The 14,652-nt window shown below is 36.7% G+C and overlaps 1 protein-coding gene across 1 annotated transcript; it reads right to left on the minus strand.

Annotated features, from left to right (window-relative positions):
• Nucleotides 1-3,976: 3,976 nt before the first annotated feature.
• Nucleotides 3,977-4,835, minus strand: LOC145766631 (uncharacterized protein F54H12.2-like). The gene is made up of 2 exons (XM_082578344.1): nt 4,373-4,835; nt 3,977-4,218 (listed from the first exon to the last, which is right to left on the minus strand). Exons 1-2 carry the CDS (start codon nt 4,833-4,835, stop codon nt 3,977-3,979), a joined length of 705 nt encoding a protein of 234 aa, XP_082434470.1.
• Between the last annotated feature and the right edge of the window lie 9,817 nt (nt 4,836-14,652).

The following is a 14,652-nucleotide window of genomic DNA, read 5'->3' on the forward strand; positions in this document are numbered from 1 at the left end:
TGTATACGATTCCTACAATGAGAAAGATTTGTTGGGTATTTCCATATTTTTTTTTATTATTATTATTATTTTTTTTTTAAGGAAAGTAATTGAAGAATTTGATCTTTCTTGGGTATGGAGCCAAGATCATCCTATTGGGGATCCATTCGACCTCTATTCAAATCATCCTACAGATGAGTGGGATATCAGAAGATGTGAACATCGAGGCTGTGACGCCCAATGTCTCTGTGACATTTTTAACTCATTTAAGGAGGATGAAACACCACCTCAATCACCTATCGATTTGTTTAGTGATGAATTTTGGAGCATTCATAAATCGTTTAAATAAATATTATAGCATCTGTCGTCGATGTGTTCTGCATTATCGAAATATACCACACACAAATTGTAAACAGTTTGTTTTATTGGATTGCACAAGCGAAGAAATTGTAAGGGAAGTTACACAGCAATTAAATATTTTTCGTTGATCCAAGTGTTGAATGCAGGTGGATAACCTAACCATCTAACTTGTACTTGTTTATTCCTTCCTCGCTTTCGTTCTCCAACAATAGCTTCAATTAGATACTCATCATCATTCTTTATGATTTTTTGAAGTTCTTGAGGGTAAAATCGACCTTGAAGTTCTTCGTTGTTGTAGTCTTTTAGTTTGTAAAGAGTAGGGCTTCCAATGAATCGTTTTGAAACGGTAAAAATTTCTTCAGTAAAGTTAGGCATATAACCTTTCTCAAACAGTTGCTTCACTTTGCTGATGCGAACTGTATCTCCAACCTGAAATTCGGAACGTTTAAGGAGTCGTTGCTTTCCATATAGAACCTGCCAAACTTCTTCCTGATTTTTCTTATTCACCGAGGCAGGAGCCCTTTTGATCGAGCGATGATAACTGTGATTGTAGCTCCACAATAAATCAATCAAGACATCGATGTAGGTTAGCGTATTTTTCGCCTTAAAGTATCGCCACATCTTTGTTTTCAACGTTCTGTTGAATCTTTCTACAATGCTAGCTTTAGTCTCATTTCTTGTTGTGAAAAAATGTATGTTGTTCTCTTTTAGAAAAGCTTGAAATAGGCGATTGGTGAACTCTTTTCCTTCATCGGTTTGCAGACTATCGCATTTTCGATCTTGGATGATGTGAGAAAAAGCTTCTACTAGGCTCTTTCCAGTTTTATCTTTCAAAGGGACAGCAAAGGCGTGTTTTGAAAGCACATCAATACATTTCAACAAGTATTTATAATCTCTATTGTATTTTTTCAGCTTTGATAAATCACACAGGTCTGCTTGAAACTGTTGGTTGATGCTTCCAACAATCACTTGCCTTCTCTTGAATTTTCTCTTGATTGGTTTATGCAATGTGTAGGTGTCTTGTCCCATTAACCATTCTTTCACTTTCTTTATAGGTTTTTTTGAGCTTTTTTGCAAAGCACTGACGCCACCTAAACTCCCAGGATTACGGGGGTTGTAATAAATTTCCTATAAAGACATATTTTAATATGGCGACCAAACGAATAGTTTCGATTTCTGTTTGGTATTTTTTCTTCTTGATCGACTAGGTGTTGTTTTAGGTTTGGTTTGCTTTTGTTCTCGTCCGAGAGAGCTGCTTGGAACAGAAGGGTGCATGTAGTCCCACCGTTCTTTATTTCCAACTAACGTTTGTGGAGTGTTGATCTGCTTTAAAGCGTTTCCAAATTCTTTCCAACCTATCGGTTCAAAATGTTTTCTTTTTCTCAATACATCATTGATTAAATCTTGTACATTCGAACCAGAGAGCACTTTATCGTTTATTTTCACCTCACCCAACTCATTCCAGCTTATGGTGCCAGAGTTTTTTATTAATTGAAGAAGATCTTGAGCTGATTTTCGTTTTGAATTTGGGACGCTATCTAATATTTTCAACTCAATTGCTGGGGTGGATGTATGGTTAGGTTTTGGTAATTCTTCTTCAACTCGAATCCGGATTGGTTGATTTTTCTTTTCTTGGTAGGTTAAGTAACGTTGCAAAACTTGCTGATATAATTTCGCTTTTTCGTTGTCTGGTGAACCACCGCTTAAGATGGTATTCATTTCCTCGTCTAAATTCGAAAGCATTTTTGAGGTGGGATTGGAGGCAGGGTTGTTCAAAATTCGGTGATCCACCAAAACCATCTTTTTCGCATGCATCATCACTTCCTTGTGAAAAGGCTTGTTATAACAGGAATGACAGCCCCAATTAATGGTGCAACTAAACTTCCGAGAAAACCACCGTTTTGTAAAATTTTCCTTTTTTTAGAAAGTGCAGTGCGTTTGCTTGCAAGAGTTCTCAAGCTGTTTCTATGACGATAGAGTTTTTGCTTCTGGGTTGGTGTGAGAGTCACGTTCCCTTTTAAAATATTGAGAGCGCACTCGCAAAAAGTATTAACCAAGTCTTTGTCCGCGCTTTTGATGATTGCCTTTCGTAGACTGGGTTTCGCGTTTGTAAGAATGTGAAACGTTCTAGCGTGACATCTAATCCTCGCTGACATCATGAGAAAATGAATCGAAAAGTGTTCACTCAGCTCTTTTTATCACTTTGGAACATAAACAGTTTGTTGCTCCCCAGAAAATATAGACGTTCTTAATCGTAATTTTTCCGGTGTGTCTTGCTTGAGGTCAACAAGTAAATATCTGTGTGGTGGAGCTGTTGCATCACGAAACGCTTCAACCATGATTTTCGACTTTGAAGGGTACATCTGGCTTGCTAAATGTCGAATCTGTGTGACATCGCGTGGGTTTTTGAAAAGAACTAAGTAATAAGCATTTAAGCTCACAGTCCTATGACCCTTTCCTTTATGAAATAAGTTTTGCACAATGTGGATCACGCTTAAATTTTTATGGTGAGACTTTTTAGTAAAAATATCAGAAATCGCTTCATCGTGGTTTCCCATCAAATCATCAATGATGAGTAGTGTTCTCTTAGAAGTATCAAGTCCGGACAGATCCGGAAGCCCCTCAACAAACTCCACCTTGGTTATAGTCTCGTATAACGGTTGCCATTCTGAAAAGCACCATATCACTCTGTCTGGGGGAGGATTGACTAAATGAGATGATTGTTTAATAAATTTGTTTGTAAAGAAGGATTTTCCAGACCTACTTGGACCTGCTATTAAGCAACTGAAGAGGTGCTTCCAGCGCGAATCCATTACTGTAACTGTCAAAATACCTCATTGCAACACAATATAAATCACATTCGAAAGACTTTTATTTTGCGATCAATATCTTGTCTGCAAATAGGACACGTTGTTAAAGCAGAACCACATGCCGTACAACAGCATAAATGAGCACATGGTAAAAATAACGTATCAACATGAGCAGTCAAACAGACACTACACTCTCCTCTGTCATGAACTTCTTCAATCTCTTCTCTCGGACTTTGTTCTCGGGAATTCGAAAGTCCTGTGATTCTCTGTTGTGGTATGACTTGTCCTCTCATCAAAACCTCCCCAGCCGGAGTATCCATGTGAATCAAATTCATGATTCTTCGTGTTAGATGAGACATGTGTGGGTTTCGAATCCGCAATCGCTCTAGAGAAGGAGTTTGAGAAACCACTCGATAAACATATTCAGGACCTTTACAGCATAGCACGCACTCGCATAAAGGAAAGTGCTTTGCATGCTCCCCCGAAGGGTTATCAGTCACAACCCAATTCTGCAATCCCCCAGCGCAATACCAACATTTTGTTCTATCGTGATCTCCAGTGTAATATAAACTAGCTTCTGCGAGAGAGAGACAAGAAGGGCTAACGCCATGACTGAACCAAGCTCTTCCACCTCTATAAAATGTTTGCAAGCGATCTCCTACATGTCGCATAGACGGATAGCTGGGTTTTTGACACGCAAATATCCCTCGATTGTCGGTTTCACCGGTGCTCGTCATGATTTTATGTTTCTTTGCAATTATTGGCTTTTTTATAGACCACCACTTTTTTTCTTTCCTTTTTTATTTTATTTTTTTTTCAACTCTTTATCAAGCGGAATAATCAAACATCACATTTCGATTTTTATCAACCTCCAATACATTATCAAACTCAACATATACAATAACATTGATAGAATGAGCAAGGGCGTCAGCGAACTTAACATCCAAACGCAGTGTACCGTGCCTCACAAGATCAAAGTGACCATCATCACTCAAATCTGGGCTTAAATCAAAAGCAAATAGAGTATAGCCCTCAGCATAACTGGCGTAGTCAATGCAATTGCCCAAATCTGTAAAAAAAAGATTCTGTTCCAGTGAAAAGGGTGCTGTACGAACGAACATACTGTGGTGGGTCAGAGAATTTGGGAGTTAGGGGCTTTGAAGGAATCTGTTCTCCATTCAAATACAACGATAAAAAATTGATATTGAAATGTTCAAAATTACATGGGTTTTGATTGTATGCACCGTTGTAAGCCGTATTTTTAACAAACCCAATAACAACACGTTTCGGCATCTGACCCATGAAAATATTCTCATGCGTTGAACTCATATCTCCACGTGGAATACTAAACGTTTTAGTAACAACACGACGAATAGGATATTTTGCATTTGAAACTTGCAATGCTTTTGTGTGCCCTGTGATGACAGCTGGGCTTAAATTCACTTGTCGAATAAAGAGAGATACTTCTTTTATGACAGTTTTAAACTCGGTAGTAGCAGCTGCCATCAAATTGAAAGCATGCTTGGAACGAATGAGACGTAATTTCATATTAACACCACTCAGCAAATATCGGTTTTGAAAGAAAACGTCCAAATGAAGTTTTCCCAGCATTCCGACTTGATGGCTAGTTGCAGTCAAGCCTTTTCTTTTTGTGAAAACAGTATTGTGCTGATCAAGATCCGACATGTGTGATGGGGTATCTTTACTCTACATTGATGCAGAGAGTTGAGAGTCTTTGGCAGCTGGTCCAAAGCTGAGTAATGTCTCGAGATAAGATCTATAGGGATAAGTGTTGTCTGAAGCTGTATTGAGTTTATCATTGAGATAATGATCCACTTGAGAAAACATCGAATGCATCCAATAATTTGTACTAGCCACAGCCGCCTGTGCGGTTATATTGGTCCCATCTCCTTTAACAATTTGTGCTTTCACAAAAAGCATGGAATTAGACAAATCAACATAAGTGTTTCCAGAAGAATTCACGGTAAATTCAATAGAGTCGCGTTCAGATATGTTGTTCAATGATTGAAATTCTATCCATTTTCCATCTTCAACGCTGGTTTGCGTCGGATTCACACTGAAAAGATTCAATTCTGACTTCAAGCACTCACAAGACAAAAGATGAACCAACGCCATTTAAGAAAATATATCTCTTGCTTTCCTCTTTGCTTTCTTTGATTTGAATGCCTTTGCGGGTTGCTTGCGTTTTTTACTTGTGTGATTCATCATGGAGTGAAGAAGGCTAGAGCCAGCCTCCCTACTTCTTTTCACCACTGCCTGCTTTGCATTTTTTCCTTCTAAAACATCTCCTAGAAACTCTGAGCCGGAACGGATTGCTTGATGGGCAATGGCTTTTCCTGTCTTTTTGAGGAAGGGCATCACCATTTTTGCAGCTGAAGAAAATATAATCGCAAGACCATGACTTCGCTGAAATTCTGCTCCATGAAACACCGGGAGACCGTTTCCCGCTTGATCAATAAAATATTTTTCATAAGATACTGAATCAGACTGAGGCATGATGTTGTTTTCTGAGATGAACAATCACGACAACACGTCCTGGAAGGAATGGCATCTTTTCTCCAGTGTCTGTTCTTAAATCCAATTCTATGGTACCAAAGCTCTTGTGTGGTAATGGATAGTACTGCGCTTTTTCATATTGTTTTGATACATACTCTCCCCATTTTCGATCGAGTGGAATCACACGCAGAAGCGGGCATAAACATCTCCAACCATGCTTGGTTTAAGCAAATCACAATAAACATACATTGAATAAAAACCCGACTTGAGGTTTACAGGATTTTTGAGTGTGTGTTTGCCAGGTAAGAGAAAATCTTCTTCAGCGATGCCGAGTATTGTACGCAAACGCGGAGAGAAAATGAGGGTGGCTCTTTCCATGATTTTAAATGTAAGTTTTCTTGTAAAATTATCATAATGCGCTTGAAACACATGAGCTGGTTTAACGCAAAGAGCATCAATATCATCACTCGAAACACCTCCCTCAATTGTTTTCCGATAGAGCTGTTGGCTTAACGAATTCAAAATCGAAACAAGCTTTTTAGGTGAATCACATCAGTGTCCATCAGGGAAAGAGAGATGAAGCATTTGACCCATGCAATTTACCACGATAATACAGGATTTTGCTGAGATGTTGTTAAAGTTGATTGGGAAGTGGATTTCTGATAACCCCATCTCCCATCCCCCCTCCAATCTCACTTGATGGGGAAGCTTTACTTTGAAATTTGCGAGTGTGTTGTCTGGAAATTCATTCATGGAGGCATTTGGAGGGGGAGTAATATACATGTTTACTTGATGACTGGATTCGGTAATAAATAACCTAAGCAGGAGCTGAGCAGGGAAATTCAAAGATCTTTCTGTTCAACACCAGTCGAGAGATTATAAATACTTGCTATGATGACAGCATACACAATGATAACTTGACAAATGAACACAATTTCGTTGCGTGGAACTTTTTGCCCAAACAGACCCCAAGACCCCTCAGAGGCTGGACCTTCACTCTCGTCAGGACTCATTTTCTTTCTGAAGGATGAATAGTCGGGCGTTTGCTTATAAAATACGATTGAACCGTGAAGTGATAAACTTTTTTGCCAGTTCATCGTTCTTTGATAAATCATCAGAGTAAATTTTCAAGATCTCTTTCAACTTATACCCTCTTGCAGATAGCATACCGAACAGCAAAACGTGATGATCACAAGATGTCGTCATTAAACCTTGCACTGTCTGTTCATTAAACTTGGTTGAGGTCGCGTTTATTCGGAGGAAGAGAAAGATTTCTCGATACATTGGATGGAGTCCTAAAGGGTCAAAATAGATCGCTTTGTGGTTTTCATCAATGAAAATCCCTACCCAATGTGAGCCAGGTTGATCGGAAATGTCAAGATTGATAACACATAAGCTAGGGTTTTCAAAGTCAACTTTCACCAATTGATCTCTCGCGAAAACTCCTTTAAAAACTGTCCTTGCATATGTGTCGGTCTGTAAAACCCTTGCCAGTTGCTGAGTATCCATGATTAATGTATGGTACTTATTCAAAAAACACAACATTTCTCTTTATTAGAAAAAAAAAGGAAAGCCTTTTTTTTTTTTTTTTACAGTATAAAAAGGGTGGAGTTTTTTCACGTGATAGTTTGAAAAAAAAATGGAGAAGCAAATCTCACCAATCTATGTACCACAACCGTATGTGCGGGAACCATTCTATGAGGCGGAACAAGATTTAGCTAACGAATCAAAACTTAAACGTGCTACAGCAAAAGTTGTTGACATCGCCGAGACTTTCAATGTGAAGCACGAAATTGGATTTAATCCTCACTTAAGACGAGCTTCATTATCTGTTCGCGTTGGAAGAAAAGCGTTTCATCCTGAACAACTATAGAAAGTCGCGAAAAAGCTAATTGTGAAACAACCGTTTGTTGCTTTCCCTTCCACGAAAAATATCTTACAAATTTTATAGTGGAGCAAAGAAGAAGATTCAAATTATTGTCCTCATAGCCAGCATATCCAGCGTGTGAAAGAGGAGCTCCTACCTCAACAAATTGATTTGAATTTTACCAGTAGGAAAGTTTACGCGCCAGCTGCCTATCTCTCTTATATTATCGATGGTAAAGTGAATGTGAAGGTTTATCATGAAGCCTATCCCTTGCCAACTCCAGAAGACCAACACCAATTGCAAGAAATCCTCAAATATTTAAAAGTCCTAGACCTAAAGAATCAATCACCAAGTGCTTTTCGACCTCAAAAACGTATTAAATTAGATTCTATTCTGTGATTGTTTTGCACGATTTGTCAATAAAATATGATTGAAACTGTACTGTCTTGTTTCTTTTGTCAGTCAGCACATAAGTTTTATTAAACAACAAGATTTCCAGTAAAAAACACAGCAAAAAACTTAAAACACAGTAAAAAAAAATAAGTCGTAAAGCACATACACAAAGAAACATACACAAATTATGTAGATAACGGTAAAGTAGTGACATCATCAGAACAAACGACACGTTTCGCATAAAAATACGCCAATCCTTTTTTAGTTTGATGATACGTGTAAATTTTGTTGTCTCTGACACGAAAGGAAACATTAACCCCTTGGCCACTTTCATGTGTACTCAATACATTTAGATAGGAATTTTTGTCAAATTTGTTTTTTGTAGTACTCAAACCTTTAGAAACTTGCTTGTCCACAGCACCAAAGCAATAATATGTTTTAGAACACAAGCCCACAAAACCTGTACCGGCCCATTCTTCCTTAAACAAACCAGGAGTACGGTTGTCAAATTTTTGTTGGGCAATACAACCCTCCTGGAGAACAAATTCACTGCCATTACACTTCATTGAAACGAAATCTGCGCGATGTACAGGACAGGCAATAGATGGAAACCAAAGATGATAACAACTAAAAAACTCAAAACGTTTTTCGGGCTTCACGACTTGTTCCAATGATGAAGCAGATAAAGCGAAATACAACGAGTCAGTGTCCATTTCGAGACACTGAAAATCACTCCGATCAACAAATTTATCTAAAAAATTATAATAAAACTTTACCATTCTGAGTTTAGCATAACCGTAGACAAAAAATCCAATTTGGAGGGGGAGGTCAAACTTAATGGATTTTTTAAAACTTTCTACTTCAAACAGATTTTCATGGACAGGGTTTAAATGGTGAAAAAACGGTTTATTAATTTCTTTTGCCACTGTGTCACTATCACAAAACTTAATTTTCTTATGTTTTTGTTTGTTGGTGATTGTTTTACCATAAGCCGAGTTTCCCCACAATTTAAATGTATCATCCAAGATTTTCTTGTGAGGATTAGAATCACCTTTTCGCGTTGCATCGGATACCTGGTCTGCAAATTTTTGAAAGCATTTGTTTGGTTGGTATTAAATGATTTTGTAGATTTTTTTTAACAACAAGGCCATGTTCTAAATACCATTTTACCAAGGGTGTGATCAACAAAATTTTCGAACCAAAATAACTTGAAATGAGCATGCGTCTTGGTTTGGATAAAATTATTTGATTTTTTTCTGCAAACTCCTGCATGTATTCTCCTATGTCTTCCCTGGACACTTCAACGTTTTTAAAAATAGGGCAAAATTCAGAAAAATGTTTTTTTAGATTGTCAGGAGTTTCAATATCACATAAAACAAGACCGAATAATTTCCCATCTAAAATGGAAGAAAGAAATATGTCCTGAGTCATATTGTACATCGGTTTAAGCACATTCAGAGTTTTCAAAAATTGTTTTACACTGTACACTTTTTTTTGCTCAAGCCACTCACATTCATACATTTGCACCACACGATAACCTAGATCCTGCAAATATTTACAATTTTTTTCAAATATAGTTATTACTATCTGAAGCCTTTACAAATTGTTTCACCTAACGGATCATCAGAAGGTCTTATTCAAATAGAATAGATTCTATTGATGACCTTCTGATGATCCGTTAGGTAAAACAATTGTAAAGGCTTCAGATAGTAATAACTATATTTGATTTAATTCGCTCTGCTTTGCCTTTTTGCTTGGCATTGAGCACTTTTTGTAGTATTAATAGTTTTCATTGTTTTACAATTTTTTTCTGTATTTTCCCTGAGTTGTTCCATCGAAAGTCCATTACAAGAATTTGTGTCCTTCATTAACCCAGTAGAATGATCGATGTTAAGCCGACACGAGTGTCCATGCCAAAAGCATCCTTGGAATTGGTACACGGTTTGAGATTCTTTACAGAATCCATCTACAAAGAGTTTTCCAACTCTGATTTCTCCACCATTAAAATCATGTTGAATATGGCAATCTTCTTGAAAAGAAACAAATTCCAACTATTCCATGGCTAGGTAGCCATATTTGTGAGAACAAATGGGTTTAAAATTCTCAGCCTCCTTATAGCGGATGAATCGACCTGTGAGAGCTGGTTGGGCTATCGATCCCAAGTAAAGCGCGTTCGCATCCAGACCAAGAACACTTTGACATAATTTAGCATTGTCACCGAATTCATGCTCTCGAAGTCGCGTGACACCTTTCTCGTGATAGCGATGAAAAATAATAGAAGGACCACCAACAATATTACTCTTTAACAGTTCATGGAGATCTTTGTTCTTTTCGTCTATTAATGAAAAATTGACACCACGCTCGAGAGTAGAAAATAGATACTTGAGAGTTAACCCAGGAACAGAAATTCCATCTTTAAAGAGATCTAAAGATTTTGATTTATAAAATTGAAAGCACTTTTCAATGGCAATTAAAAACGGAACAACATCTAAATTATTATAATACACTAAAAAATCTTTCATAGTTTTCATTCCTTTTTCCTTCCAAGTTTTTTGACACAGTGAATAGTCTTCATCCGATATATTACAACCTTTCGGGTGACTGTAAAAACATTTGTGCTCTGGAAGAAACGTCTGATTTAACTGTGACAAGTCTGTTAACCACTCGTAAGGGAAAAAAAAAACTTGGTTTGCTCCACTCCATAAGCTTTAATAAATTTGTCATAAGAAAATCTAGACGCAATATAATTCATTATGTCAAGAAATTAAAAATTTTCCGTTTTAATGCACATGTAATTGTTGTTTCTCTTTACGACAAACTCAATGTCTTTCTGGATATGGCTAAAAAATTCTCTCTTCACCAAATTTAAGTCATAACGCCCACTATTGAACCCAATAACTGGAAGTTATTTTAAGTACGAGTGAAAACGTGATGTTAATTCTTTGAAAGGTTTGTTTTTTGGGTCTTTTTCATCAGATGAGCATTGATTTTCAAGTTCTTCAAACACATAGTTAAATTTTTCAAGAAGAATCTGATATGCAGCAGCTGAAATTTCACCTAAATAGTCTAACTTTTTTCTCACAAGATCCTTCACATCACCTTCATCCACAAAACACACAGGATTTTCAAACCCACACACTTTAGGCTACTGCACAAACTCACAGAACAAGCTTTATGTTCCCCATCCCAATGAATCGTGTCAGAATTGCTTGGTACTTGCTCTTTTGAAAAAAGGCACTCGTAATCATACGTAGCCCTATAGGGAAATAACGTTGATTTTTAGGAACAATTATATTAACATCCTCCAAACGCTCAAAAATGGTTTTAGGAATGTTGTACACCCCACCTACAAATTTGTTTTTGACATTCCTGTCGCATGTTTTCGTATGTCTGTTATATGTGAACCCCTGGGCCCAAATTTTTTGACACTTTGGGCACACAAATGTTTTGGAATATAGCGATAAATTGCAAATATAACTAAAATGGCTATCGTACAAGTTTAAATACATAGTTTCAGAAAAGCGATTGGCACTTCGTTGAACTAAAGAAGCAACAATTTGTTCTTTTTTTTCTAACTTGTATACGGAAATATTGATTTGAAACAATTTTTCGATTTTATCTAAATCAAACAATGACACACCTGAAAATTGAATCGGATCAACATTAAATTTCGAACAGTAAACATGAAACTTTTCTTTTGCTACTTTTTCTAAGTTATGAGGTAAACAACCAGCTTGCAAGGCCAAGCAACGAAACAGACACAAGTGATCAGTATAAGTTTGATTACTTTGTTTACTTTTTATAAGTGCATTTAAACCACAATTATTTAAAATAAAATCAGGTAATGTTAGCGAATGACCAATGGGATGATTTGGTAACTTGTTAACATAAAAGCAAACATTGGTGACATTAACAACAGTCCAACTTGAATCAGGGTGTTGAAGTCGTGCAAATTCCAAAATATCTTGATGTATTACGTTTTCTAGAAAATCATCGAAATCATGCGAGTTTGAAATTAAAGGAGAAATTTGTAGAACACTGCCCGCTCCGTGGGACGGGTGAAAAAACCTCAGACCGCCATGAACACAGTGACGTAAAATAAACCCGAAACTATAATTAATTTTAAAAGCAGAGTTTTGTGATTGAAATATGACACGTCGGAATTCGTCTCTTCGAGATAGCAAATCATTATTGTTTTATGCAAAATTCAACCGATCTTGCACTCTTTGGTGGGTGATGTGTTTGGCATGGATGCTTCCTGAATGTCGCCTCAAAAACTGTCTGTAATACAAACCCACCTGTAGCTTAAAAGTTTGACAACAAAAATTAACAACTAGACCAAGTTAAGCATACTGTTAGACAGATTAAAATTTAATAGCAACTCACTGAATATCCTGTTCTGCAGGAGGTTGTTCAGCACCATTTCGATTTTCCAAATTCTGCAACCATTGTATATCTCTAAAAAAAATTTTTGACTATAATTCTGACCAACGTGTTGCTATTTTGTTAAAAAAAATCATCACAAAAATCAGTGAAAGAGAAGTTTTTTCAATGTCTACTAAAACACTAATCCTTTTTCAACATAATCAGACCACAAACGTATAAAACAGAAAATGTTTGAATGTCTTTCTCTTAACAAACGTTTGAAATATTATTTAACCAGTAATATGTTACTTTTTTGTTCAAATGAGACCATAGCTATGTAAAAGATAATATGTTTCCATTCAACTTACCCCCATAAATCAGGGTTGTTCAAGTCTTGTTCGACTTCGTGCTGTGATGGCAGCAATGGCGAGTGGTTAGCGCGTTGGGCTCACAGTCGAAAGCCTGCATGTTCGACTCCAGCCACCCGCACTTGCTGTTGTTTCTCTAGGCAAGAAACTTTACGATAATTGCCTCTACCCAGTGATCGATTTCGAGTAATGGGTAGTACCAAATTTAAGTCATAAGTATAGTAGACAACCGGAAACAGACATTGCAGTCGGCTGCAGCGTGGGTCAGGTGTACGTCGGAAGGCGTACACCGATGCATAGCGCTCAAGTCCGCTTTCCCGCAATGCAGGATAAAGATAAACAAACAAACAAACAAACATTCCCAATCAATGTCTCTACAAAGGAAAGTAAAGTTTCAAAAAACAATCCCTGTTTTACAATCATTTTAACTAATTTTAACAATTTAATCATTTTAACATTTTAACTTTACAATCATTTTAACTACCTTCAAACTAAATAGTTTAGAAATAATGTTGCTTTGAATTTGTTCATTTTGTAACACTTTTAATTTACATTCTTACTTTTAAATGAGATTTGATTGCAAAATTCTTACCCCCAGAAGTTTGGATTCATCAATTCCTCGATTTCATTCTCTCTGGGGACCTTTTCCTTTTCACTCCCTTCAGCCACTCTGAAATTGTAATCAGTCAGACAACTAAAATTAAACAATTTCACAATGACGTGAACACTCAAACTCACTTGTGAAACCTCCGCTCATGCCGATTTCTTGTCACCCATTGCGAAAACGTCCTTGCACAAAACCTACAAGCAAAACGAACGTTTCTGTGTTTTTTCATATGTTAATATTTTCCATTTCTAGACTTGAATTGGGCATTACAGATTTCACAGTTATACATTTTTCTATCTTTCCCTTATCAACCTGAAAACAAAATGTTCAGTTCACAACCGAAAAAGTAGCCTACAGACATAACTTCGTGCTAGTTCAAACATAAATCTCATAAATTTTTTTAAGAACTCTGACTAATCTGCAGTTAAAGCTCGTGTTTAAATACTTCACTTCTTTCAAGGCACCTATACAGCCGGCATGAAATCTAGGGGAAGGCGGGGCAAAACGGACATGTTTATTTTAAAGTTCTTTAATTTAATTTCTGTTTACAATATTTTGCGTTTAATGCGTTAGGTACATTGATTATTTATTCAGATCAATAATTATTTGCGATTCTTTTTTTTTGCTTTGGTTACCGTTTTGCCCCAGCCATGGGTGTGATGTTTTTAGTTTTTATTATGTTTTTAGTATAAAAAGTTGGTTCTTAGCAAATGAATCTCACTCTTAGCATGCTTTTCTGACTAAAATTTGTTTTTACCTGCAAAGAAGAAACGCGAATGACGGCTAATTTTTATGAACCATATTTACCAAACAATAAAATTGTCAATAAGAAAAAAACAAGGTCACCATGATGGCATGTGCATAATTGCATTACATGTGCAAATTTTCGAGCTTTATTGATAAAATATGCAATCAAACATGAGATATCACGTGTTTTAAACCGGCATTCTAAAAACCAAGAACTGCTGAGTGTCTCCGTTTTGCTCCAAGCAGCACATGTCCGTTTTGCCCCAATGAAGTCAGCAAAAAAAAAATGGTTCTTCTGGCATTACTAATAAACTTAAAACAATATTTTTTTGCTACACACACGCAGAATTAATGCTAGTTTGACCATATTAAAAAAAAATCTAAACGGTATACAAATCTCCTCAGAACACTTACTCAACCTAACGTACTTCTTTTTGAAAAACCAATGCAAAACGAGCATCGGACTATCAGTTGCTTAAAACTGGCAGCACTGTTGCTAAACATTTACACACGATTTATTGGACTTAATTCCAGCTGTTGCGCAAAACAAAACGGAACCATCAGTCCTTTCAGTATAAAAATAACGGGGTGTCCGTTTTGCCCCGTATGTCCGTTTTGCCCCGTTTTCCCCTACTCGCT

This window comes from Aplidium turbinatum, chromosome 3 (assembly GCF_918807975.1).
Source record: "Aplidium turbinatum chromosome 3, kaAplTurb1.1, whole genome shotgun sequence".
Classification (NCBI taxonomy): domain Eukaryota; kingdom Metazoa; phylum Chordata; class Ascidiacea; order Aplousobranchia; family Polyclinidae; genus Aplidium; species Aplidium turbinatum.